Source organism: Scyliorhinus canicula, chromosome 7 (assembly GCF_902713615.1).
Source record: "Scyliorhinus canicula chromosome 7, sScyCan1.1, whole genome shotgun sequence".
In the NCBI taxonomy this organism is placed as follows: domain Eukaryota; kingdom Metazoa; phylum Chordata; class Chondrichthyes; order Carcharhiniformes; family Scyliorhinidae; genus Scyliorhinus; species Scyliorhinus canicula.
In genome coordinates, this window is record NC_052152.1 from 34,396,509 (window position 1) to 34,421,936 (window position 25,428).

Genomic DNA, 25,428 nt, shown 5'->3' on the forward strand with positions numbered 1-25,428 from the left:
GGTTAGGTGGATTGGCCATGCTAAATTGTCCTTAGGGTCCAAATTGCCCTTAGTATTAGGTGGGGTTACTGGGTTATGGGGATAGGGTGGAGGTATGGGCTTGGGTGGGGTGCTCGATGGGCCGAATGGCCTCCTTCTGCACTGTAAATTCGATGAAATCTATGAAACCTAGTAGACATATCCACTATAGTCAAAAGATATTGATTCCCACTTTTCGTTTTAGGAAGCTGTCCTACGCAATCAATTAAAACCCTTGTGAAAGGTTCCTCAAATGCTGGAATGGGTATTAAGGGCACTGGTTTTATCACTGCTTGAGGTTTCCCTATCACTTGACATGTGTGACATGATCGACAAAATTTAACTACATCTTTATGTAGTCCAGGCCAATAAAAATGATTTTGCATTTTAGCTTAGTTTTCCTCACTCGCAAATGACCTCCCACTGGTACCTCATGTGCTACTCGCACACCTCCTTTCTATACCCTACCGGCAATACTACTTGATGAACTTCTGCCCACATTTCATCCACCCGCATATGTAAAGGTCTCCATTTTCTCATCAAGACATCATTTTTTTCGGTACTAACACATCCGGTATACACTCAGATTCCTCTTCCGTGTATGCTTTCTGATACATCCGTTTTATTTCTATATCTTTCTGTGTAACGGCTCCAATTTTCCTGGACTAAAAATATCCGCCTCATCCTCCACCTGTTCTTTTCCAACCATCTGATCAAAAATCGTTTCTGATAATTGAACTTCAACTTTATCTTCACTGTTTGATTTCTCCTCTTGTCTTAACTTGTGACTTTGCGACCTTGTTACTACACAATCCAGAAAAATCCCAGGATATTCATCCTTCAACACTTCAGTTGTCTGATTTTCCACTGGCTTATCAACCACAGTAGGCATCATTCCCACCTGTGGTCCAGCTATATTATTACCCAAGATAAACTGTATTCCTGGACAAGATAGTTTCTCTATTACTCCTACTACCACTTCACCACTCTTCACTGGACTTTCCAACCTTACCTTATATAATGGAACACTACTCTTCTGGTCCTGAATTCCACATATTACCACCTTTTCTGACAACATTCTTCCCAAACTACATAACTCCTCATCTCTTCCCATTAAAGATTGACTATCTCCCATATCTCTTAAAATTGTGACTTCTTTACCTGCTCCTTCATGTCCACATGAGTAAACTTTACCCACACAAGTAAATTATTTAAAGAGATCTGGCACCTTCTTATCAATCACCTCTTGATCAGGCTGTACAATCTTTTGCACCTCCTTCGCTACACTTGGGCTTTCCTTTACCACTTTAACAAACCCCACTGTTTTATCCTGTTTTACCACATCAGCCTTTCCAGAGCTTTACTTCAACCACCAACGTTGTGACTTTACATGGCCTAGTTTATTACAGTGAAAACATTTAAAACTTTTCGGGGGCGATTCTCCCAAATGGAGCCCAAGCGTTCGTTCAAGACGGCGCAAAACGGGCACGGGGACAACCGATTCTGGCCTCCATAGGGGGCCAGCACGGCCCTGGAGCGGTTCATGCCGCTCCAGCCTCCCTTCCTGGCGCCAAATGGGTGCCGCGCCAACCTGCGCATGCGTGGGGGACTTCTTGCGCGCACCGGCCGTAGGTGTTCAGGGGCCGGCCGCGCAGGCAAGTAGGCCCCGGGGGTGGGGGGGGGACCCGCTGATTGTGGGCCGGACCCCATCAGAGGCCCCCCCCCCTTCCCCGCACCTTGGAGAATCGCGCGCCAGCGTCAGAGCGTCGTGGCTCAGTTGCGCCGTTTCTCCGGCCCGGCGCGGGGCTCAGAGAATCGCCCCCTTCATGTCTCTTCCACCCTCCTGGATTTCCTTTTTAATCTGAGGTACACGCTCCTTATTATCTCTCATCAGATATCATAGAATTTTCAGTGCAGAAGGAGGCCATTCGGCCCATCAAGTCTGCACCGGCTCTTGGAAAGAGCACCCTACCCAAGGTCAACACCTCCACCTTATCCCCATAACCCAGTAACCCCACCCAACACTAAGGGTAATTTTGGACACTAAGGGCAATTTATCATGGCCAATCCACCTAACCTGCACATCTTTGGACTGTGGGAGGAAACCGGAGCACCGGGAAGAAACCCACGCACACACGGGGAGGATGTGCAGACTCCGCACAGACAGTGACCCAAGCTGGAATCGAACCTGGGACCCTGGAGATGTGAAGCAATTGTGCTAGCCACAAGGCTACCATGCTGCCCTACCTCTACCACTTGAGTATTTGTCTTTTCCCCAGTTTCTATCCCTCACAGGCTGAAACTGATGTCGGAAACCAAGCTTTGATTCATGAACTAATTCATAATCATCTACCATTTCTACTGCTGACCTTGCAGTTTTAACCCTCTGCTCTTCCACAAGAGTTCTCACTACATCAGGAATTGAATTTTTAAACTCCTCCAAAAGAATAATTTCTCTGAGAGCTTCATACGTTTGGTCTATTTTCAAGGCCCTTACTTTTAAATTAGCAAATGATTTGAAGACATTTCTTTCATGCAGAAAGAGACCAGAATTACACCTTGTTTCTCTGGATGCAGCTCCCAATCTGCAAAATGAAACTAAACACACCCTGTAGCCGACAGCCCAAAGCGAAAGTAAAACAGACAGACAACCCAGCTCCACCCACACTCTGACATCATTGCAGCTATTTGATAAGCCCCATTTCTTAAAGGTACACCCACTACAACTGTTTGATAAACACCCTTTTCCGAAAGGTACTCTCACATGACAGTAGGTCCCGTGAGACGTACTGGCTGTCGGGAAGCCCATGGTAGACTTCACCTGGGATCTACCCGCCAAAACATGCTCCCGTTCATGAGCAAAGCGGCTGGTAGATCGCACCCCTGATCGTCTTCGTCATCCAAGGAGCCCTGGTTTTTGTTCTTCTGCCTTTGCCTCTTTGTGCAATGTACCTAGCCTGTAGCTGAAACATCTCTCCCTTAAACATCACACATTGTTTTTCTATAGTTCTTCCCTGTCAGCTTTGGTTCCATCTTAACCTGGCTTGATTCCCTCTCATCCCATTGAAGTTAACCCTCTTCCAATTTGAAAGTCCTGATTTAGATTGTTCCTTGTTCTTTTATATGACTTATCTCAACATCATGATATCAATATTGGAAAATCTAACACCCATTCACAAATGTGTGAGATGAAAGAAAGGAGCATTCCATTTATTATCTCTCTCTCTCCCCTTCCCCTCTTAGTGTAAGAGGGCTACTGTTAGAAATCTGATTTTTTGCCATTATTGGGCATCTTGACTAGTCTGAGTCTTAAACCTTTTCTAGTTGTTACCCCCGAGTAAATTCAGCCCACCATCACCCTGCTAACCATTATTTTACAAACAAGGCTATTTACAACAATTTTCAATTTTACAGACCAGCTTTGTGCAATAAAAGTGACAGTTGTAATAAGAGTTGCATGGAAGTAGAGGCCAAGGCTAAAGTGCTAATTGAATCTATCTTTCTATAATAATAATCTTTTTTATAAGAATCTTTATTAACACTGCAATGAAGTTACTGTGAAAAGCCCCTGGTCGCCACATTATGGCGTCTGCTCGGTACACAGAGGGAGAATACATTAACCCTCAATAATTAACTGCAAACAAAAGAGTTTTAAGGAATAAATTTTAAAACAGTACTTTACAGAAGATAAAAATTGAGTGCAAGTTTTTAACAAGCTTGCAAAAGACACACAATCCAGATATTTGAAGTGGCATCAAAATCCCTCAATATTGCTGGATAATCAGCATCAGATTCACAACTAAGGATTCCACAGCACATCAATTTACTCACTTTTTCTGGCCAATCCTGTGGGCCCTGGCTGCTGCTTGGAGATCATTTTGAGGATTGAAATCACTGTCCACAAATATGACTGTGTCAGCAGCAGTAAGATTCATTCCGACTCCACCTAGTTCAGGAAAAAAAAACAGATCACCGCTGAATCAAATTCAACTTCACAGAGATTGCCATGAAGCGGGTGAAATACATCAGATATGACAGGCTTTGGTTATGAGGTAAAGTTAATGAAAATTATTTTTAATCAGAGCAAGAAAATTAAGACACGATTTGACAGAGGTGTTTCAACTTACAACAGATTTAGATCAGGTAACGCGATATGGATATGGAGAGGTGGGGGCCAATAAAAGTTGCATGGAAGTAGAGGCCAAGGCTAAAGTGCTAATTGAATCTATCTTTCTATAATAATAATCTTTTTTATAAGAATCTTTATTAACACTCCAATGAAGTTACTGTGAAAAGCCCCTGGTCGCCACATTATGGCGTCTGCTCGGTACACAGAGGGAGAATACAAAATGTCCAAATTACCTAACAGCACGTCTTTTGGGACTTGTGGGAGGAAACTAGAGGACCCGGCGGAAACCCACGCAGAGACGGGGGAACGTGCAGACTCCGCACAGACAGTGACCCAAGCCGGGAATGAAACTTGGGACCCTGGAGCGGTGAAGAAACAGTGCTACCCGCAACCATCTTGATAGTGGAGGAAGATTCTGCCAGAATCAAAGAGAACAAGGAGGTTGTTGAAATACTAAATCAGCTAAAAATTGGTCTCAGAAACTCTGGCTGTACTTGAAGTTGATAAATCACAGAGACTGGGTGGGACGCAACTGAGGATGGTGAGAGAAGCCAGGGTGGAAATTGCAGAGGCAGTGGTCATGATTTTCTAACTCTCCTTGAACACAGAGATAGTGCTTGACGACTGCAGAGTTGTTAACTGTTACACTCCTGTTCAAAAAAAGAGCTAGGATAAGCCCAGAATTTAAAGGCCAGTCGGTTTAACCTAGGTGGCGGAAAAGCTTTAAGAAAATATAATTAGGAGCAAAATTAGCAGCCTCTTACACAAGTGCAGAATAATTAAGGAAAGCCAGCATGGATTTGTTAAAGATAAATCGTGTTTACGGGCAGCACGGTAGCACAAGTGGATAGCACTGTGGCTTCACAGCACCAGAGTCCCAGGTTCGATTAACCGCTAGGTCACTGTCTGTACGGAGTCTGCACGTTCCCCCCGCGTCTGCGTGGGTTTCCTCCAGGTGCTCCAGTTTCCTCCCACAGTCTAAAGACATGCAGGTTAGGTGGATTGGCCATGATAAATTGCCCTTAGTGACCAAAAAGGTTAGGAGGGGTTATTGGGTTACTGGGATAGGGTGGAGGTGAGGGCTTAAGTGGGTCGGTGTAGACTCGATGGGCCGAATGGCATCCTTCTGCACTGTATGTTCTATGTTTAACCAATATGATTTTGATGTGACTATTGCGGTTGATGTGGTCTTTCGGGGCTTCCAAACAATGTTTAATGAAGTGCCAAATAAGAGGCTTGTCAGTAAATATGAAGCATATGGAATAAAAGGAACAGTGGCAGTGATGTTGGCTGACGAACAGGAAACAGAGCTGTGGTGAAAACCTGGTTTTATCTAGAGGAAGATTTCCTGTAGAGCTTTCCAGGACCCGTGACTAAGATCATTGATTTTTGTGATATATATTTTGCTGACCGAGAATTGGGGCGAGATTTTCCAGTCCACCCATGGCGTGCTTTCTGGCGGTGGAGGCACCATGCCTTTGACCAACGAAGGATTTTCTAGTCCCGCCAATGTCTATGTGGCTTTGAGTGATCGGCACCCCCCCCCCGCTGCTGGGGCTTATCATTGGTGGAACCAGAAGATCCCACTGGCAGGATGGCTGGAAACTTTGGCGATAGAATACATAGAAACATAAAAAATAGGAGCAGGAAGAAGCTCTTCGGGCCTACTCCTCCATTCATTATGATCATGGCTGATCATCCAACTCAGGAGCCTGTCCCCTCCTTCTCCACCCAACTCCTCCCAAAATCATTTGATCCCTGTAGCTCCAAGAGCTATATCTAACTCCTTCTTGAAATAATACAATGTTTTGGTCTCAACCGGTTTCTGTGGCAGTGAATTCCACTCTTTGGATGAAGAAATTTCTCCTCATCTCAGTTCCAAATGGTTTACCCCATATCCTTAGACTGTAATCCCTGGTTCTGGATTCCCACGCCGTCAGGAACATCCTTCCTGCAGTTACCCCGTCTAATCATGTTAAAACTTTATAGATTTCTACGAGATCCCACTTCATTCTTCTAAACTTCAGCGAATTATAATCTAAACCAACTCAATCTATCCTTTTACGTCAGTCCACCATCCCAGGAATCAGTCCGGTAAACGTTCGCAAAAATATCCTTCCTCAGATAAGACGGCGAAAACTACACACAATATTACAGGTGTGGTCTCCCCAAGGGCTGTATAATTACAGCAAGACATCCTTGCTCCTGTACTCAAATCGTCTTGCTATGAAGGCTAACATACCAGTTTTTGCCATCTTTACCACCAGCTACACCTTCATAGAGTTTATTTATATAATTTACAGTGCAGGAGGCTATTCAGCCCATCGAGTCTGCACCAGCCCTTTGAAACAGCACCCTATTTAAAACCAAGCCTCCACCCTATCCCCGTAACCGAGTAACCCCACCTAATCTGCACATCTTTGGACTGTGCGTGCTTTCTTTCAGCGGCTGATGCACAAGGACACCCAGGTCTCGTTGAACATTCTCCTCTCAATCTTTAGCCATTCAGATAATAATCTGCTTTCCTGTTTTTGTTCCAAAGTGGTTACCTCAAATTTATTCAGATTATACTGCATCTGCCTTGCATTTGCCCTCTCACTCAACTTAGCTGGGGCTGGTTTAGCACAGTGGGCTAAATAGCTGTCTTGTAACACAGAACAATGCCAGCAGCGTGGGTTCAATTCCCATACCAGCCTCCCCGGAATGTGGGCTTTTCACAGTAACTTCATTGAAGCCTACTTGTGACAATAAGCGATTATTATTTTTATTATCCAAATCACAATGAAGCATCTCTGCATCCTTGTCTCAACTCACCCTCTCACGCAGCTTTGTATCATCTGTAAATTTGGGGATATTACATTTAGTTCCCTCATCTAAATCATTAATATATTTTGTGAATAGCTGGGGGTCCTAGCACTGATCTCTGCTGTACACCACAAGTCACTGCCTGCCACATGGAAAAAGACCCATTTATACCTTTTCTTTGTTTCCTGTCTGCCAACCAGTTTTCTATTAATTTCAAAACACTACCCTAATCCCATGCGCTTTATTTTACACACTAATCTCTGATGTGGGACTTTGTCGAAAGCCTTCTGAAAGTCCAAATAAAGCACATCTCTTGGCTCTCCCTCATCATCTCTACTAGTTGCATCTTTGAAGAATTCCAGTAGATTTGTGAAGCATGATTTCCCTTTTGTAAATCCATGCTGACTCTGTCCGAACCTGCCACTGTTTTCCAAGTGCTCTGCTATTAAATCTTTTATAATGGACTTTTAGCATTTTCCCTACGACCGTCAGGCTGACTCATCTATAGAATACAGAACATAGAACATACAGTGCAGAAGGAGGCCATTCGGCGCATCGAGTCTGCACCGACCCACTTAAGCCCTCATTTCTACCCTATCCCCGTAACCCAATAACCCCTTCTAAACTTTTTTGGTCACCAAGGGCAATTTATCATGGCCAATCCACCTAACCTGCACGTCTTTAGACTGTGGGAGGAAACCAGAGCACCCGGAGGAAACCCACGCACACACGGGGAGAACGTGCAGACCCCACACAGTGACCCAAGCGGGAATCGAACTTGGGACCCTGGCGCTGTGAAGCCACAGTGATATCCACTTGTGCTACCGTGCTGCCCCGTTTTTTTCTTTACCTTCCTTTTAAAATAACCGGATTACATTAGCTACCCTCCAATCCGTAGGAACTGTTCCAGTGTCTACAGAATCTTGGACGATGACCACTGACGCATCCACTATTTCGAGAGCCACTTTGAGACGTAGATTATCAGGCCCTGGGGATTTATCAGCCTTCAATCCCATCAATTTCCCCAACACCATTTCCCTACTAATAATGATTTCCATTAGTTTCTCCCTCTCACTAAACCCCGTGTCCCCCAACATTTCTGGTATGGTATTTGTGTCCTCCTTTGTGAAGACAGAACCAAAGTGTGTATTTAGTTGGTCAGCCATTTCTCTGTTCCCCATTATAAATTCCACGGTTTCTGTCTGTAAGGGACCTACTTTTGATTTAACCAATCTTTTTCGCTTCACATATGTATAGAAACTTTTAGTCAGTATTTATATTCTAAGCATGCTTATTCTCGTACTCTTTTTCCCCCTTCTTAATTAGTACTCCTTTGTTGAATTCTAAACTGCTCCCAATCCTTAGGTCTGATGTTTTCTCTGGCCAATTTGTATGCCTCTTCCTTGGATCTAATACAATCTCTAATTTTCCTTGTAAGCCATGGTTTGGGCACCGTTCCCATTTTATTTTTGCATCAGACAGGAATAAACAATTGTCCAGTTCACCCGTGCGCTCTTTGAATGTTTGCCATTGCCTATCCACCGTCATCTCTGTAAGAAATGTTCCCCAATCCATGATAGCCAACTCGCACCTCATACTATCGTAGTTTCCTACATTAAGATTTAAGACCCTAGTCTCAGAATAAACTACTTCACTCTCCACCTTGATGAAGAATTCATCATATTATGGTCGCTCATCCCCAAGGGGTCTCACAAAACCAGATTGTCAATTATTCCTTTCTCATTACACAATATCCAGTCTAGGATGGCCTGTTCTCTAGTTGGTTCCTGGACGTATTGGTCCAGAACACCATCCCCTTTCACTCCAGGAATTCCTCCTCTACGATGTTGTTACTAATTTGATTTGCCCAGTCTATACAGATTAAAGTCACCTATAATTACTGATGTTCATTGATCACATACATCGCTAATTTGCTGTTTAATGTCATCCTCAACATCAGTTAGGGATCAGTTAGGGGGTCTATATACAATCCCCACTAACGTATTTCTGTCCCGTGGTGTTTCTCAGCCCAACCCATACAGATTCCCCATCGTTAGAACTAATATCCTTCTGCATTATTGCATAAATTTCCTCTTTAACCAGCAATGCAAACCCACTGCCTTTTCATTTTTGTCTGTCCTTCCTAAATATCCCTGGACGTTCCCATCCTCGGTCACCCTGCAGTCATGCCTCTGTAATCCTCACTATCTCAAACTGTCTACATCTATTTGCGTGATTAATTCATCCACTTTATTGTGAAAGCTCTGCGCATTTAGGCACAAAGTTTTAACATTCCTTCTCCCGTTCCCATTATTTTTGCACTGTGGACATGTTTGATTGTGGCCCTTGGTTTCTCTGCCTATCAGTTTTCTGCCTTTCTGTCTTTTGTTCTTATCCTTGTTTTCCCCTCCTCTGACTCCTTGCATAGATTCCCATCCCCTGCAATTTTAGTTGAAACCCTCCCCAATCACTCTAGCAAATACTCCCCCAAGGACATCAGTTCCAGTCCTTCCCAAGTGCAACCTGTCCAATTTGCACTGGTGCGACCTTCCCCAGAACTGCTCCCAGTGTCCCAGGAATCTGAAACCCTCCCCCTTGCACCATCTCTTCAGCCATGTATTTATCTGATATATCCTGCTATTTCTGCTCTGACTGGGACGTGGCACTAGTAATAATACTGAGATCACTACCTTTGTGGTCCTACTTTTCAAATTGCATCCCAACTCCCTGTATTCTGCTTTTAGGATCACCCCTTTTTTTTAAACCTACATCGTTTGTATCGATGTGTACCATGACCACAGGCTGTTCACCCTCCCCCTCCAGAATATTCTGTAGCCAGCAGCCGAGGGAGCCAACTGCGGGAAGCCCCATTGACAGTGACGGGACAGGAAAGTCCCATGGCAGGGCAATGTGGGGCACCTCCACCACCTCAAAACACGCTGGGGGGTCGGGGGGGAAACCCGGCTTATTGTGTCCAATTCTAGGCAATGCACTTCAGGACGGGTGTGAAGGCTTTAGAGAGGACCCAGAGGTATGAAAATGTTTCCAGAGATTAAATGCTTCAGTTCTGTGGATAGATTGGAGAAGCTGAGATTGCTCTCCTTAGAGAAGGAATGTTGATCAGAGATTTGATAGGGCTGTTCAAAATCATGAGGGATCTGGACAAGGTGGATAGGGAGAAACATCTCTCTTTGGCAAAAGGGTTGAGAACCAGAAGTTAAGCTTAGCGTCAAAAGGACCAAAGCTGATGAGGAAAACTTTTATCATGCAGCAGGTGGTGAGGGCCTGGCAAACACTGCCTGAGAATAGATGGAGACAGAGTCAATTGTGCTTTTCAAAAGGGAATTGGTAATTATCCAATAATTAGCTTACTGGAAGAGAAATATTTGCAGGACTACAGGAAAGGTGCTGGGCGGTAGAACTGGTCGAGCGGCATATGCAGAGAGTCAGCACTGACACAGATGGCCAGACAGCCTCCTTCAATGCTGTAACCATTCTACATTTGAAAAGGAAACATTGAAAAGGGTATAGGGAAATGGACAACATTTTCAGAGAGGCACGGTCGAAAAGATGAATCGGGAATTCTATGATTCTGAATAGATAGATTAACTTTATGGCACACCATTTGTTCTTTTATCTACTAACCTGCCCTGGTGCTTAAAAGGAAAACAAAAATATCTTGTTGATTAAAGTTTTTGATCGCGAGATATCGCTCCTCGCCTCGTACTGATCCATCCAAACGTTCATAACTGTAACCTTAAAGAAAAGAATCACCAAAACATAGAAAGAAAGCAATGCACTTACACAGTGCCTTACAAGGCTTTAGGACTTTCCACAATGCTTTAGAACATATTAAATATTTTGTGGTGTAATTGCTATTGTGATGTAGGAAATGTGGTAGGCAACCTTTGCAAAGCAACATTCCACAATACATTACCAACTAGATTTTTTTTTTTTGCGATATTGGTTGAGATAAACATTGGGCCAGGGAGAATTGCCCTGCTCTTCATTTCAAATTGTAACATGGGATCTTTTAAACTGTCCAGAGAGGGCAGGTAAAGTCTGTTTTTTACATCTCATCAGAAAGACAGCACCTCCGAAAGTGTCACATTCTATCAGTGTTACACTGAGGTGTCAATATAGATTATGTGCTGAAGTCTCGGTAACGCAGTTCCTGAAAGTGCAAATTTCCAGCATGTCTGAAATATAAGTAACTTGGTTAGGTTGTTTTATATGAGTAATTAATTGTTTTCAGCAACTAATACGGTTTTGATTTTTAATTCCTTTCCTGTACCCGGAAAGAAGAACAATTGTTTCTAAGATACCTGGGTCCTGCATCACTGAGCTCAGGGGGACAAATGAGTCCAGAAGGCAAGCCAGTTTGAGGCAAGAAGATGCTGCAGGACCTGGTGCGCGTGATTGTTCCAAATGGGCCACCTGCTAACACTGTTGAAGAAATTTTTTCACAAATTGCTGGTGCTTTTGTTCGTGGTGTTGGTGAATGCTGCATGTAACTGGCACGTCACCGCAGGTTAAACACGCTGGAAGTTAAGGATGTTCAACTGCACCTGAATTTGGTTCCGGTGAGATTGGGCCGTGTGGGAGGGTCTGCACAGCTGCGGTTCCTGGATGGAGAGTGGCACTGACACGTGGAACAAATAACACATCAATGGACAGATCATTTCTATTACAAAGTTCTGGACATGATAACACATTCTCAGGCTTATCCTCTGATTTATGAGGAATCTGCGAGGGGTGATAGCATGTTTATTTTGTGGAAATGCGCTGATATAGCTTTGATTTGGTACCAATATGGAACAGTGGCATTTCCTTCTTTAATGGTTAGTACGCTATGTGGAATGTTACGTGGTTGATTTTCAAATCTTTGTTACTGTTGACCATTTATTAAACAAAATATTTTCAACTCTCAAGTGCCTCCTCCAGGGTACACATGCCATGCCTCAGAGGATGACTAGCGCCTAGCATTTCTTTTTATTAATTCAAAGTGCCCAATTCTTTTTTCCCCCAATTAAGGGATAATTTAGCATGCCCAATCCACCTACCCTGCACATCTTTGGGCTGTAGGGGTGAGGCCCATACTGACACGGGGAGAATGTGCAAACTCCACATGGACAGTGACCCAGGGCTGGGATTGAACCCACGTCCTCGATGCTGTGAGGCAGCAGTGTTAACCACTGTGCCACCGTGTCACCTAGTGCACAGCATTTCAAGGAAACTTTGAAGCCTGAACAGAGTGCCTGAACTCCAGGAACATCAGCACCATGCCATAGAGGCAGCTGCCAACCATCAAACAGTAAAGGACAGGGCTTCAGCACTGGGGATCCTCTTGTGACCAAAGGGCAAGTGAGTGGATCAGGGGAGGGCACCTGAGCACGGTCTCCCTAATGTGCCTGGCAAAGGTCTAGGGGCTCCTGATGTTGCTAGGTGCGATTGCACAGAGCAAGGTTTTGCCAGCACAGCTGGTTCACGGGATGGCATTCAGAAAAGGCGGAACAGCCATGGTGAGGTTGGAGGGGTGAGGCTCATGGGATATTAGCGTGCTGGGACGGAAGCCGTAACTGATTGTCGGTCTCGTTCCTTCTCCAATTCCTTACACATATCAAAATGGATGGTGGTGTCAGTCCCACAGTGGTTGCCCTCGAGTTACTGGTGGCAACCGAGGCGGGCAGACACCAGAGAAGGCAGCAACAGCGATGACACAGGCTGGAAGCGGCACCTCATGTGCAGGGAAGGGGCCACTGTACATCCTGAAGACCTGCCACCATCAGGCTGAGGAGGAACCCAGAGGGAGAGGTGAGCGACGGCCCAAGGTTTACAGGCATCATTGGATAAAAGCAAATTACTGCGATGATGGAATCTGAAACCAAAAATAAAATGCTGGAAAATCTCAGCAGGTCTGGCAGCATCTGTAGGGAGAGAAAAGAGCTAATGTTTCAAGTCCAGATGACCCTTTGTCAAAGCTGTCCAGGGACTGGGACATAACGTCAAGGCCCTCAGTCATGGTCGTCACAAACCGAGCCATGTCTTGGGCACCACCATTCAAGACGTGGATGTTGTGCTCCAGGTTTTCGACAGCAGTCACCACCATGACAATGTTGGCCTCAGTACCATGCATTGTCGTCAACATCTCCTGCAGCTGAATCCTTTGGGACTCAGATGGAGATCCTGTGAGACAATGGACCTGTCATCAGTGAGAGGAAAGGGTCATTTTGTCTGACATGAACTACTCACTTAAGACAGGTCATCTGCTTGAAGGAGCAGTGGTTCCTCACCTCTGTGACACAGGCCAACTTCGCTGTCGGCGACTGTTCTCCCCTCTGTCAACCTTGCGATCTCCAGGGCCCTTTTCTCATAAGGGGTGAGGAATCGGATCTCTGGGATGCTTGGCCCTTTTCCGTTTACTATGGGCTATCTTCTCTTGCGGGGACAAAGAGAGGGCATTGTGAGTAGCACGCTTGATGGGTCAGGGGGGTCTATAGCAGGTGGCATGTGTGGGCATCATGCCTGGACATGAAGGGGTTGTGCTGGTCAGTACCGGGGGTTCTGAGGAACAACACAAAGATCAGATTTGGGGAGGGTGTGAGGTATCAGCCAGTGATCTGTGGAGGGTGGGGAGTTTGGAAATTGAGGGATGGCAGGCGGAACGGAGGCCAGCAGAGAGGTGATAACTTACCCTTGCAGGTCAGTGGAGGTCATTGGTCTTCTTCTGGTATTGGAAAGAGGTCCTTCTGGTCATGCTGCCTGAACTGACTGCTGCTGCCACTGCCTCCCAGGCAGCACTCCAACCCCCCCCCCCCCCCCCCCCCCCCCCATGGGGACAGGATATCCCACCTCTCATTCACAGCACCGAGAATCCTGACCAGGTCAACATCCCCAAAATGAGGAACGACATGACGATCAGATGAGCAGCAGGTCTGCGCACTGCCATGCTTGCATGTTGACTGGGAGTGAGTGGTGAGGGAGCGTTTAAAAGCAGCTCCCCCTTGTTGGGGTTAGAAGCTGTGTGCACATCAGGCAAAACAGACAGCACGACAGCCAATAACACGACAAGCTCATGGGGACTCATTTTCGGCACTGTGCCATTGAATACGGGCTGCGATCTCGCCAACGTGGCTGTCAAGAAACACCCCACCAAGCACGCCCAAAATGGCACTTCAAAATGTTTCCGTTGAATCGCACCCTATAGATGAGGGTCATACTGATGAAATTACACGAGGAAAGACAGGAGGTCGCATGAGTGGAGCGTAAATGCCCGCAAGGCCTTGTTAGTGCAAAATAGGCAATTTCTTATGTTGTGCATTCTATGTCATTCTATGCAATTCTATGCGCAGCACCTTAAAAGGACTTGTATGCAATTAAATCTTGACATGCGGTAACCAGCAGTTTTAAAACAAGGAAAAATTGAATAATTTGGAGATTCAAAACGGGAGCTATTCCTTTGAGGCACAGATTAGAGAGTTACACGCTTCAGCGCTCAAGTGATGAATTGGCTTTTACAAATAGTAAAATGGCATTACTGTGCAGGAGGTGGATGCACAGACGTTTCCAGGCATCAACAAATGCAGCACGACAAGATTACCAATTAATACCTGAAGCACACATGGCACAAAGTTTCCTCTCAACTGCACATTGTTTAACAACACATTGCAGCAAGGGCATTTCACTTTTAAATTTAGTTACATAAGCATTAAAGCTGTACCCTGAAAACACAGCTTCTTGATGTACGATAACTTCACACAAAAGGTGGTAAGTGTGATGTACAGATTACCTGTACAACAGGTGGAGCAAGAAACTTTAACAGGTTTCAAGAAAGAACCAGATAGATTCTTGTCACTCAATAGAATTCAAGGTTATTAGAAATGCACCTCAGGAATAGTGCAGATTTGTGGACTAGATGGGCTGTAAGTGGTCTCCTGTCTGAAATAATTATTAGGTCATTTACATACAAATATTAGAGAGGTTTTTGAATGTTCTCTCTTCATATTTCATATCCCATCCTTACTTCTGCTTAGAGAACAACTTGGGAGCAGCAAACCCACCATGAAAAGGACACCCATGTCTCAGGCTGGGGGCAGCAATGGAAGAGCTGAGGGAAGTGGCACAAAGTGAATCACAGAACATGAATGAGAAAGAGCTTGTCTTGATAATTGTGGAGGTGAAGCAACCTGCCCAGCAAAGAGCTCATTCATATCCTACTTCAGCTGCAACTTTCAGATATTCAGATCCAATGTACATTATATATTTTAAAAAAGGTTGCTGTCAGAATATCATATGGTCTAACTTGATACTATGCACAACACCATTAGAGGTGTCGCAACATTAATTGGTGTGCTAATTGCACCCAGTCACAACCAAGTGCACATGGCAACACCACGGGCACTTGCTACTGAGCCATGTGGCAGAGGTCATTTACATAGTGGAAGAATCTTTCATGAGTATGTTCACTGTGAAATGGCTGCCTTGGTCTTAAATATATATTATGCATGTTTATTGGACATGTTTGGAGATCAGACAATGAGGGCCACCTACTGTGTGGAAGTTATCTGCATGTCAGACTAACATGAGAGGTGGTATAACTCCATAATTGTCTCCTCTTGGTGTTCAATATGAGCAAGCACCCTGCCTTCAGACATGTATAGATAGGTCAGCCTGAATTCATACAATGTGAGCAAAGGGGGGTGTAGGCAGGCCACCTTTGGTGTAACCATATCGTCCATACATCTCTTCTTTCAGCCTCTTCTTCCATCTCCAAAACAAAACTCAAGCAGAGAGAAATACTCATTGCAACAAACATTTCAGCAACCTTTGTTCAGGCAATCAAAATCACCAGTTTGCCTTCAAGTCATATCCTGGTCCAAACTTCCATCTTTTTATCTTTTCCACCATCTTTTTATGCAGCAAGATGCTGCAATGCACAGAACATCAAATTAAATTACATTTGTCTTTCATTCATCAAAAAGATTTGCCAAGGTTCAGTTGGGTACTGGTAAAATGGAGCCCCAGGCCATTTCTAAGACCCAGATGCCATTCTGGTTACGTGACTGGAAATTCAGACAGATACACTGCTATATTCTGTAACCGTTTTTTTAAAAAACTCAACACTTTTGGCTTAAATGTAATAATTGTGTAAAATATTTTGTAATTTTTACCTCTATATTCCATGTAGTCCTGCAGGATATCCAGCATTCTTGTCATCTGAGAAAACAGCAGCACTCGATGACCTCTGTCATGGTTAAAATAAAATTGCAACTGAATAATATATCCTTTATTTAATATGCATTTTTCTGTCTAGGTTTGTTCTCCCTTTACAAGTCTACACCATGCATGCGCCTCTGTTAAGAGTGAAATAAGAGAGGCTTTATCGATGATAACAAATATATTGTTGTATAACAGTGTATTCCAAGTCACAATTTATCAGGAAATAAAATAAAGTTTAAGTTTAATATAAAGTTGGAATTGCCAAGAAAGTACATTCTCAAACCTCACCTGTTCAGATAATTGAGGGAATTGCCATTGTTAGGGAACCAAGCCTCATGGTGAATGGTTTTAATTTATTTTCAGACTAAACATTTTCAGACTTGATATTAAAAAGCCTTTCAAGGATAATTCTAAAATTGTTTTGTATGAATATAGATACAACATTAAATAGTTAACTGATTGAATACCTTATTTTGTTCCTTTATCTTTGGAAAAGTGCACATTAAAAAAAAGTGCTAAAAACTACAAACTACTTTTAGTTTCATGCACACAAAGTAGTTTATCATATTTTAATACTGATGAAAACTACAAGATTAAATTTTGAGGCAAGTACTCAATTTGTACCAAAGAGACCATAACATAGACTACAAATGGTTCTGGCAGATTATCAAATTCTTTAGCTGCTGCAAATCAAATGAACTGGCTAAACTAGTCTAAAAAGTTGGCTAGAAAAGTACTGGATCATACCAGTGCAAAGATGACTCAGTCAAAAACATATGGTTGAATGTATGACTGATAAGACAGCTATGCTATTATGTTTTGCACCTGTGAAATTGGGTTGGCTTTAATTCAATAATTGATCAGACAGAGATTTGCACTTTAACTAGAATTTCTGACCATCTTAAAGAAGTAAATTAATATTGTAGCACTACAGTATTACCATCTAGAGTCAGAATTATTTCACGGGGTCCAGGAGTTCTGCATCTCTTTATGCAGACACTGTAAAGTCTGATTTACTCCCAAAAAGTGAATAATTTTGACTCCACGTATATCAGCCAATGTAAAGTAATCTCATCGAAAAAATGCACTGACGTTGTGATTTCAGATTAGACTCTAATAATCAGACCTGGGGTGCAGAAATGCCAGTAATTTATCCAGTAAGTGAAGTTTGCCACTCGCTTCCACAAGATGATCTCCAATCTGGAATGGTTCTGGTTCCACACCTAAGAAAAAGTGCATAAGCAGCAGACTGAGCGAAGAGTGTTCAAACTGAGAATTGAAACTAGTAATTTATTTCCTTTCACTTTTTCAAAAATGAAAGCAGCATTTATAGTAAAACAGATATCAATTGTTTTTCATAATATGCCACTGGAAACTTTATTTTGTGAATGCCATAATTTTTGAATCAATGCTTTACAATATCCAGCATGAGGAGTAGTGTTTTTTCCAAAGGCAGGAAGTACATTCATTTTGAAAATTATGAAGTATGCAATATTCACTAAAAGATAAACTGTCTGGTGCTATTCATCTCAATATATCTCAGACTCAATGGGCAGAATTCTCCCATTGCATCCATAGTGGGGTTGGTGACAGGTTGGTGAATCTAGTGGGAGTCAAAAAGTCTGAAACCCACTGCCATAAATTTGCATAGCATTTATTCCAATGGCGGATTAATGGTGGGTTGGTCTTCCCACTGGCTGGTGGCATGAATGTCATTTGCATTCATTGGCATCTCATGAATGCTCATTAAAACAGGTGCCCACCAGCATCCCATCATGCCTTCCAATCTTGCACCATGTTAGCGTGAAATTACGTTGGTCTAAAACTCAATTGATAAAGAGTGGTGTGCACAACGTGGTCCTCAGTTCGTTAGAGACTTTGGGGTGAGTGCAACAAAGCCTTACTGTGCTGCCCCTGATGTGCTGTACCAAGGTAGACCGGTCCCTGCCCCCTTTCTGCACGCCGAGCTGGTCTTCATGGGCAGCACCATGTTGCTGGACCCATGGATCCTCCTGTCTCATTGTGCCTGTGGTTGGGGAGAACAGGGATCTCCTTTCCCCTGGTGCCACACACCAGAGTCCATCTGAACAGGACTGTGCTGCAGGATTCATGCAGTCTTGGCACCAAGGGTCTGAGGTTTGACTTGGAGTGAAGTGAGGTCTGATGGGGGGGTGGGGGGAACATGGAAAGAAGGCAGTGTAAGGAAGCGATGGGAGGATGGGTGAGGGCTAACACTGTCACCTAGAGCAGCAAGGAGACGGTTAAGAGTTATAAACAATGGAAGACCCAGGAGAGGGAAGTTGAACCCTAATGAGTCTGCATGAAAAGCTCACAAACAAGGGGGAGGGGATCAAAGGGATACCACATCATTTACTGGAAGGGGATTCACAATGATGTGGTGGGTGGACGTGAAAATGGGACATGGGTGCCTCACAGCTCGCAGGTAATGGGATTGTGGAAAAGGTGGTTGAGTCAAGGAGTAGACTTCTTCTCGAGGCTGGTAGCCTTTTTCTTTTGGGTTGCTGACACTCTGCATGGTCTGGTCAAGACAGCTGGGTTGGAGAGAGCGATATGATTGCGCTGAACTGGTATTTAAAATGGCACGGGGACCTTAGAAGTTACCAGCTGACGGCAGACAAATGAATTGGCTGCTGGCCTGCCAGGTGATTCTGAGGCAACGTGCTTGTGCGCTATTAATGAAGTTCCAAGCGCAGAATCTGGTGCAGGATCCTGCCATCCTAGCCGGTGGGAAAGGCTCCGTCAGAGCCACCCACCGCCACTGTCTCAAAATGGGAGAACTGCGCCAAGGTTTTGAAAGGGAAGCTGAATCTGTCCAGTCTTCCAACATTTCTTCCTTAACCAACACAATCAGCAACAGTTTCCCGAAAACAGTCATTTTATTTTCTACCTGGGTGATCTTGCTGTGCGCACATTAACAGTTGGATTTCCTATTCTAACCACAAATGATAGCAATTCTAAAGTAATCGGTTGGCTGTGAAGCTCTTTTGGGCATCCGAAGGATCTGAGTGTCTGTATAAATGCAAATGCAGTCATTCTTTGCCACACAAGCTTAGGCCATTCTAAACAAGACTGTCAATTTTACCCAGAACTAAAATTACCAAAAATAATTTAAACTGAAATCCTTATAGCTCCTATTTTCTACCAGTACTTGGTTTGATTTTAATCTAGATCACAGAGATGAAACATCAGTGTACCAAATTTCTTTTTCAAATACTTATCCGAATGACTGCTCCACTTACCATCAAAAAGATAAGGATGATCAACACATTTTCTAAGTTGGATTAAGATATTCATCAATCGAGCTTTCTTGCTCTTTTCATTCTGAAATGCCTCTGAAATTAAAATATATACTTTGAAACAGTCAAAAACCATGTTGTACCACAGCTTCCTTCTACATTAGAGCTCTGTATGAAATATATTCAACTACTAATCTTAGTGTCATGGGAGTTAAGAAATGATTGTGAATTCAGGGAATAATCAAAACAAAACAATTCATATTCATGTAGTGCCTTTAATGTAATGCAACTGTGGTGATATAACCACTGTAGTGATGTGTACTTGCAGTAGGGGGATGTATGCCTGTACCTGTAATACAGGTTCCTCCGGTAAGCCCCTGCCGGCTAGCTCCGTCCACAGGGAGCTTGTGTATAAATATGCATGTGAGTCACTCAGGCCTTAGTCTACAGTTGCAGATGGAGGAATAGCATCGCACAGCAATAAAGCCTCTATTGTACTTGTCTCTCGTCTTTGAGTATAATTGTTAGCGCCACAATTTATTGCTGTGTGATTTTCCGTTCACCATGGACATCAGAATCAAGCCTGACCGTCTGCAGCTGGATCCGCAGTCGCCTCACGCCAGAAAAGACTTTGTTCACTGGCTGGCAGTCTTCGAGGACTACATCTCTTCAGCGGACCCTCCCCCGACGGAGGCTCAGAAAAAGCAACTCCTGTACTCCAGATTTAGCTCCAGTGTCTTTCCGCTAATTCGAGATGCGACTGACTACACCAGAGCTATGGAACTGCTCAAGGAGAACTATGCACAGTCGGCGAACACCCTGTTTGCGAGGCATCAACTCTCTACTCGCGTCTAGCAGCCGGGTGAGTCGATTGAGGACTTCTGGAGGGCCCTTATACCTCTGGGGCGAAATTCACCGAAGACTTACGTGACGCCCATTACCGGCGGGCAAAAGCGGCGCTGGTGACTCCGGCGTCGGGGCCTGCTTTTAAGCCCTAAATCTCCCGTCCCGAAAGGGCCAGCAGCGGAGTGACACTGTACGCGTCAGTTTCAGCCGCTGCGGAAGTCACGTGTTGGAGGGGGAAAGGGAAGGGAAGGGGGAGGGTAGCGGCGCTGGAGGGGGGGGTAGCGGCGCTGGAGGGGGTAGCGGCGCTGGTGGGGGGGTAGGGGTAGGGGTGGGGTAGCGGCGTTGGAGGGGGGTAGGGGTGGGGGAGGTAGGGGTGGGGGGGGTGGGGGGGTAGGGGTGGGGGTGGGGGGGTAGGGGTAGGGGGCAGCGGCGTGCAGAGGGGAGGGGGGGCGACGGTGCGTTGGCCCCGGGCATCCATTGGATGGGGGCATCAGCAGATCTTCCTCAAGGCTCCCCTTCCTCCCAGCTGCCTTGTCTTTGTTTGAGAGAGCGAGAGAGAGAGGGAGATTGTGGGGACAGACAGAGAGAGAGAGACAGAGAGAGGGAGTCCCGTCCGTCCTCTGGCTGAGAGCAGGGCTTTGGTGAGTATATTGCAATCTGCCTAAACCCAGGAATATTGCCTGGTTAGAATGCAGAGGGAAATGCTGGGATCCCGGGTGGGAGATGTGTCTGGATTTGTCTATTTCAGCTTCAGCCTCTGCGATTTCAGGTCAGTTTCACAACAACAGGAAAAACGCGCGGAGAGAGAGGGAAAAACTTTTGGCAAAGTTTCTGGGTTCTGCCTTTATAATTCACAGCGCAGAAAGGGTTCTGTGCTGTGAATTATCAAGGCACCTTTTCTAGTCCTGGGGAGAAACAACCTTTTGAAGAGTCTGAGGAAATAAGCAGGAATTTGGATTAATTCTGCCTCCCCAGCCCCTGGGCCTCTTTCTCCTCCCTCCCCCTTTCTCCTCCCTCCCCCTTTCTCCTCCCTCCCCCTTTCTCCTCTCTCTCTCTTACATTCTCTTCATCCTGCCCTTTGTTCCAGAGCTATTTGATCCCCTGTGCACTGGCACAGATTTACAGTGCGGTTTAGGTTCTGTGTTTACCCCAGGTGTGGGGGCGGGGAAAAGAGAAATGGATAAGGTTAGATGGAGGATGATTTGGGAGGGGGGTGGGGGTGGTTCAATGCAGTGCACCTGAGGAATGCCGAACACTCCCTATTTTCCCCACCCCTCCCAACCCCTCTCCCAATGCCGCGACCCCCCCTCCCACACCCCTCTCCACCCCTCTCCAACGCCGCTACCCACCCCCCCCGCGCACTCGATGTAGGTTACTGAACAGCGTCAACCATCATCAATGGTTGACGCCGTTATAAACCTACTTTGATTTTCGCCGACGTGACCCGTGGCCACGTCGGCGGGACTTCGGCCCATCCGGGCCGGAGAATTATTCACTCTAAAAATAACATGACATCCCGTCGGCGCCAGCTGTTCTCCGAGGCGGCCGGCGGGATTTGAACAACGCCGTTTTATGGCGGGTCGGATAATTCCTAACATGGCGGGAGCAGGAATAACGCCGCAGCCGGCCGATTCTCCGACCTTGCGTGGGGTCGGAGAATTTCGCTCCTGGTATGAGACTGCGACTGCCGGGCCCTCACAGCCACGGAACACTCTGACTTACTCATGCGCGATGCCTTTGTTACAGGCATTGCATCGGACCCCATCCGGCAACGACTGCTGGAAGGGGCCGCCCCCGACCTCGCGGCCGCAAAGTCTCTGGCGCTTTCCATGACGGCCGCCTCCCGTAGTGCGCGATCTTACTCCGCTAGCCACTCGGCCCACCCGTTCTACCCCTCGTGGACCCCGCAAACGGCCCCCGAGGCCCACACGTCCTACCCCTGTTGGACCCCGCAAATGGCCCACCCAGCAGCCGATCCCGCGCACTATGCCTGCGCTGCTCGCCGCATCGTGCTCCCCAGGGGTCCCCACTGTTACTTCTGCGGTCAGCAGAAACACCCCCTGCCAGCGCTGCCCGGCCCGCACTGCAACCTTGGCAAGAAAGGCCACTTTGCAGCGGTGTGTCAGTCCCGGACGGTTGCCGCTATCACCCCCCCCCCGGTCCCCTCGCCTCAGCGGCTCGCTCAATGGGCCCCACCGTCCGCTCCCCCCGACCCCACGTGCGATCAGTGGGCGTGCCATCTTTCGCCGCCCCGCCACGTGCGCTCCATGGGCACCGCCATCTTCATCCACCACCGCCATGTGCGTTCCATGGGCGCCGCTATTTTGTCCCGACGCCACAACGTGCGCTCCATGGGCGCCGCCATTTTATCCACAGGTACTCCAGATGCCGCCATTTTGTCCTCCCCCGGGACGGGGCCATGGGACACGGGTCGCTGCCGCTCCTCGTCGGACTCATCTGACTCGACCGCCGATCGCCCGCTACTCGCCTCCGTTACACTCGACCAGTTGCGTCCTCGCAACCTGCCACCCTCTGCCACATCGATGCTGGTCAACGGCCACGTGACCTCCTGCCTCATCGACTCCGGGAGCACCGAGAGCTTCGTCCTCCCGGACACGGTAAGGCGCTATTCCCTTGCGGTCCAAGCCGCCAACCGGCAGATCTCTCTCGCCTCCGGGTACCACTCTGTCCCGATCCAGGGTTTCTGCCTGGTTAAACTTACTGTACAGGGCGTGGAATTCGACCATTTCCGTCTGTACATTCTCCCCAACCTCTGCGCGTCACTCTTATTAGGCCTGGATTTCCAGTGCAACCTCCAGAGCCTCACTCTCAAATTCGGCGGACCCCTACCTCCCCTCACTGTTTGTGGCCTCGCGACCCTCAAGTTCGAGCCTCCCTCACTCTTTGCCAATCTGACTGCAGACTGCAAGCCCGTCGCCACCAGGAGCAGACGGTACAGCACCCAAGACAAGGCCTTCATCAGGTCCGAAGTCCAGCGGCTGCTTCTGGAAGTTATCATCGAGGCCAGCAACATCCCTTGGAGAGCCCAGGTGGTAGTGGTTAAGACCGGGGAGAAGCACAGGATGGTCGTGGACTACAGCCAGACCATCAAACGGTACACGCAGCTCGACGCGTACCCCCTTCCCCGCATTTCTGATATGGTCAATCAGATTGCACAGTACTGGGTCTTCTCTACTATTGACCTGAAATCTGCCTACCAGCAGCTCCCCATCCGTAAATCGGACCGTCCCTACACTGCCTTCGAGGCAGATGGTCGTCTGTACCAATTTCTTAGGGTTCCCTTCGGCGTCACGAATGGAGTCTCGGTATTTCAACGAGAAATGGACCGAATGGTTGACTGGTACGGACTGCAGGCCACCTTCCCGTACCTCGACAATGTCACCATCTGCGGCCATGACCAGCAGGACCATGATGCCAACCTTTCTAAATTCCTCCACACCGCATCTCTCGTTAATCTCACGTACAACAAGGAGAAGTGCGTGTTCCGCACAGACCGCTTAGCCATCCTCGGCTACATAGTCCAAAACGGACTACTGGGGCCCAACCCCGACCGCATGCGCCCCTCATGGAGCTTCAACTCCCCCACTGCCCCAAGGCCCTCAAACGCTGCTTTGGGTTCTTTTCTTATTACGCCCAGTGGGTCCCACAATACGCGGACAAGGCCCGCCCACTTATCCAGTACACACATTTTCCCCTCTCGGCCGAGGCACAACAGGCCTTCACCCGCATTCGATCTGACATAGCCAGGGCCAGGATGCACGCAGTAGACGAGACACTGCCTTTCCAAGTAGAAAGCGAAACTTCAGATGTCGCACTTGCCGCCATGCTGAATCAGGCAGGCAGACCCGTGGTATTCTTTTCACGCACCCTCCACGCCTCTGAAATTCAGCATTCCTCTGTTGAAAAGGAGGCCCAGGCAATCGTTGAAGCGGTGCAGCACTGGAGGCGTTACCTGGCCGGCAGGAGGTTCATTCTCCTCACTGACCAACGGTCGGTAGCCTTCATGTTCAACAACACGCAGCGGGGCAAGATCAAGAATGACAAAATCTTGCGGTAGAGAATCGAGCTCTCTACCTTTAACTACGAGATCTTGTATCGCCCCGGCAAGCTCAACGAGCCCTCAGACGCCCTCTCCCGAGGTACATGTGCCAGCGCACAAGTGAACCAGCTCTTGCCTTGCACGAGAGCCTTTGCCATCCGGGGGTCACTCGCTTGTACCATCTAATCAAAGCCCGCAATCTGCCCTACTCCGTCGAGTAAGTACGGACAGTCACCAGAGACTGCCAGATCTGTGCCGAGTGCAAGCCGCACTTCTACCGGCCAGATCGCGCGCGCCTGTTGAAAGCGTCCCGCCCCTTTGAACACCTCAGCGTGGACTTAAAAGGGGCCCTCCCCTCCACCGACCGCAACACCTACATCCTTAGTGTGGTCGATGAATTTTCTAGGTTCCCCTTCGCCATCCCATGCCTGGATATGACGTCTGCCACCGTCATCAAGGGCCTGGATTCCATTTTCGCCCTGTTCGGTTTCCCCGACTACATTCACAGTGACAGGGGATCCTCGTTCATGAGCGATGAGCTGCGTCATTTCCTGCTCAGCAGAGGTATCGCCTCCAGCAGGACGACCAGCTACAACCCCCGGGAAAACGGGCAGGTAGAGAGGGAGAACGGGACGGTATGGAGGGCCGTCCAGCTAGCCCTACAGTCCAGGATCCTCCCCACCACTCGCTGGCAGCAGGTCCCCCCTGACGCGCTCCATTCCATTCAGTCGCTACTGTGCACCACAACTAACAGTACACCCCATGAACGTGTTTTTGCCTTCCCTCAGAAGTCTACATCCGGGGTGTCGTTCCCGACGTGGCTCAGGACTCCGGACCCAGTCCTTCTCCGTAGGCATGTCCGGCACCACAAGGCGGAACCCCTGGTGGACAAAGTACGCCTTCTCCACGCCAACCCTCAGTATGCCTACGTGGAGTTCCCCGACGGCCGCCAGGACAGTCTCGCTCCGGGACCTGGCTCCCTCAGGTGCCGATCCCATGCCCACACCCCTTTTTCCCCCCGCGCCACCTTCCTGCTCCCCAGCGCCCCCCTATTCGCCCCCACCAGGTCGATCCCTTGTCCCCCTGCCCACACT

At 47.1% G+C, this 25,428-nt stretch overlaps 1 protein-coding gene across 1 annotated transcript in view; it reads right to left on the reverse strand.

Annotated features, from left to right (window-relative positions):
- Positions 1 to 25,428, reverse strand: part of chd1l (chromodomain helicase DNA binding protein 1-like) — a 160,007-nt gene that overhangs the window by 61,156 nt on the left and 73,423 nt on the right. Inside the window, exons 9-13 of the mRNA XM_038801727.1 lie at positions 19,432 to 19,524; positions 17,298 to 17,394; positions 16,123 to 16,196; positions 10,598 to 10,708; positions 3,850 to 3,964 (exon numbers count right to left, since the gene is read on the reverse strand). Of these exons, the coding sequence (XP_038657655.1) occupies positions 3,850 to 3,964; positions 10,598 to 10,708; positions 16,123 to 16,196; positions 17,298 to 17,394; positions 19,432 to 19,524 (490 nt within the window). The remainder of the gene's footprint in view (positions 1 to 3,849; positions 3,965 to 10,597; positions 10,709 to 16,122; positions 16,197 to 17,297; positions 17,395 to 19,431; positions 19,525 to 25,428) is intronic.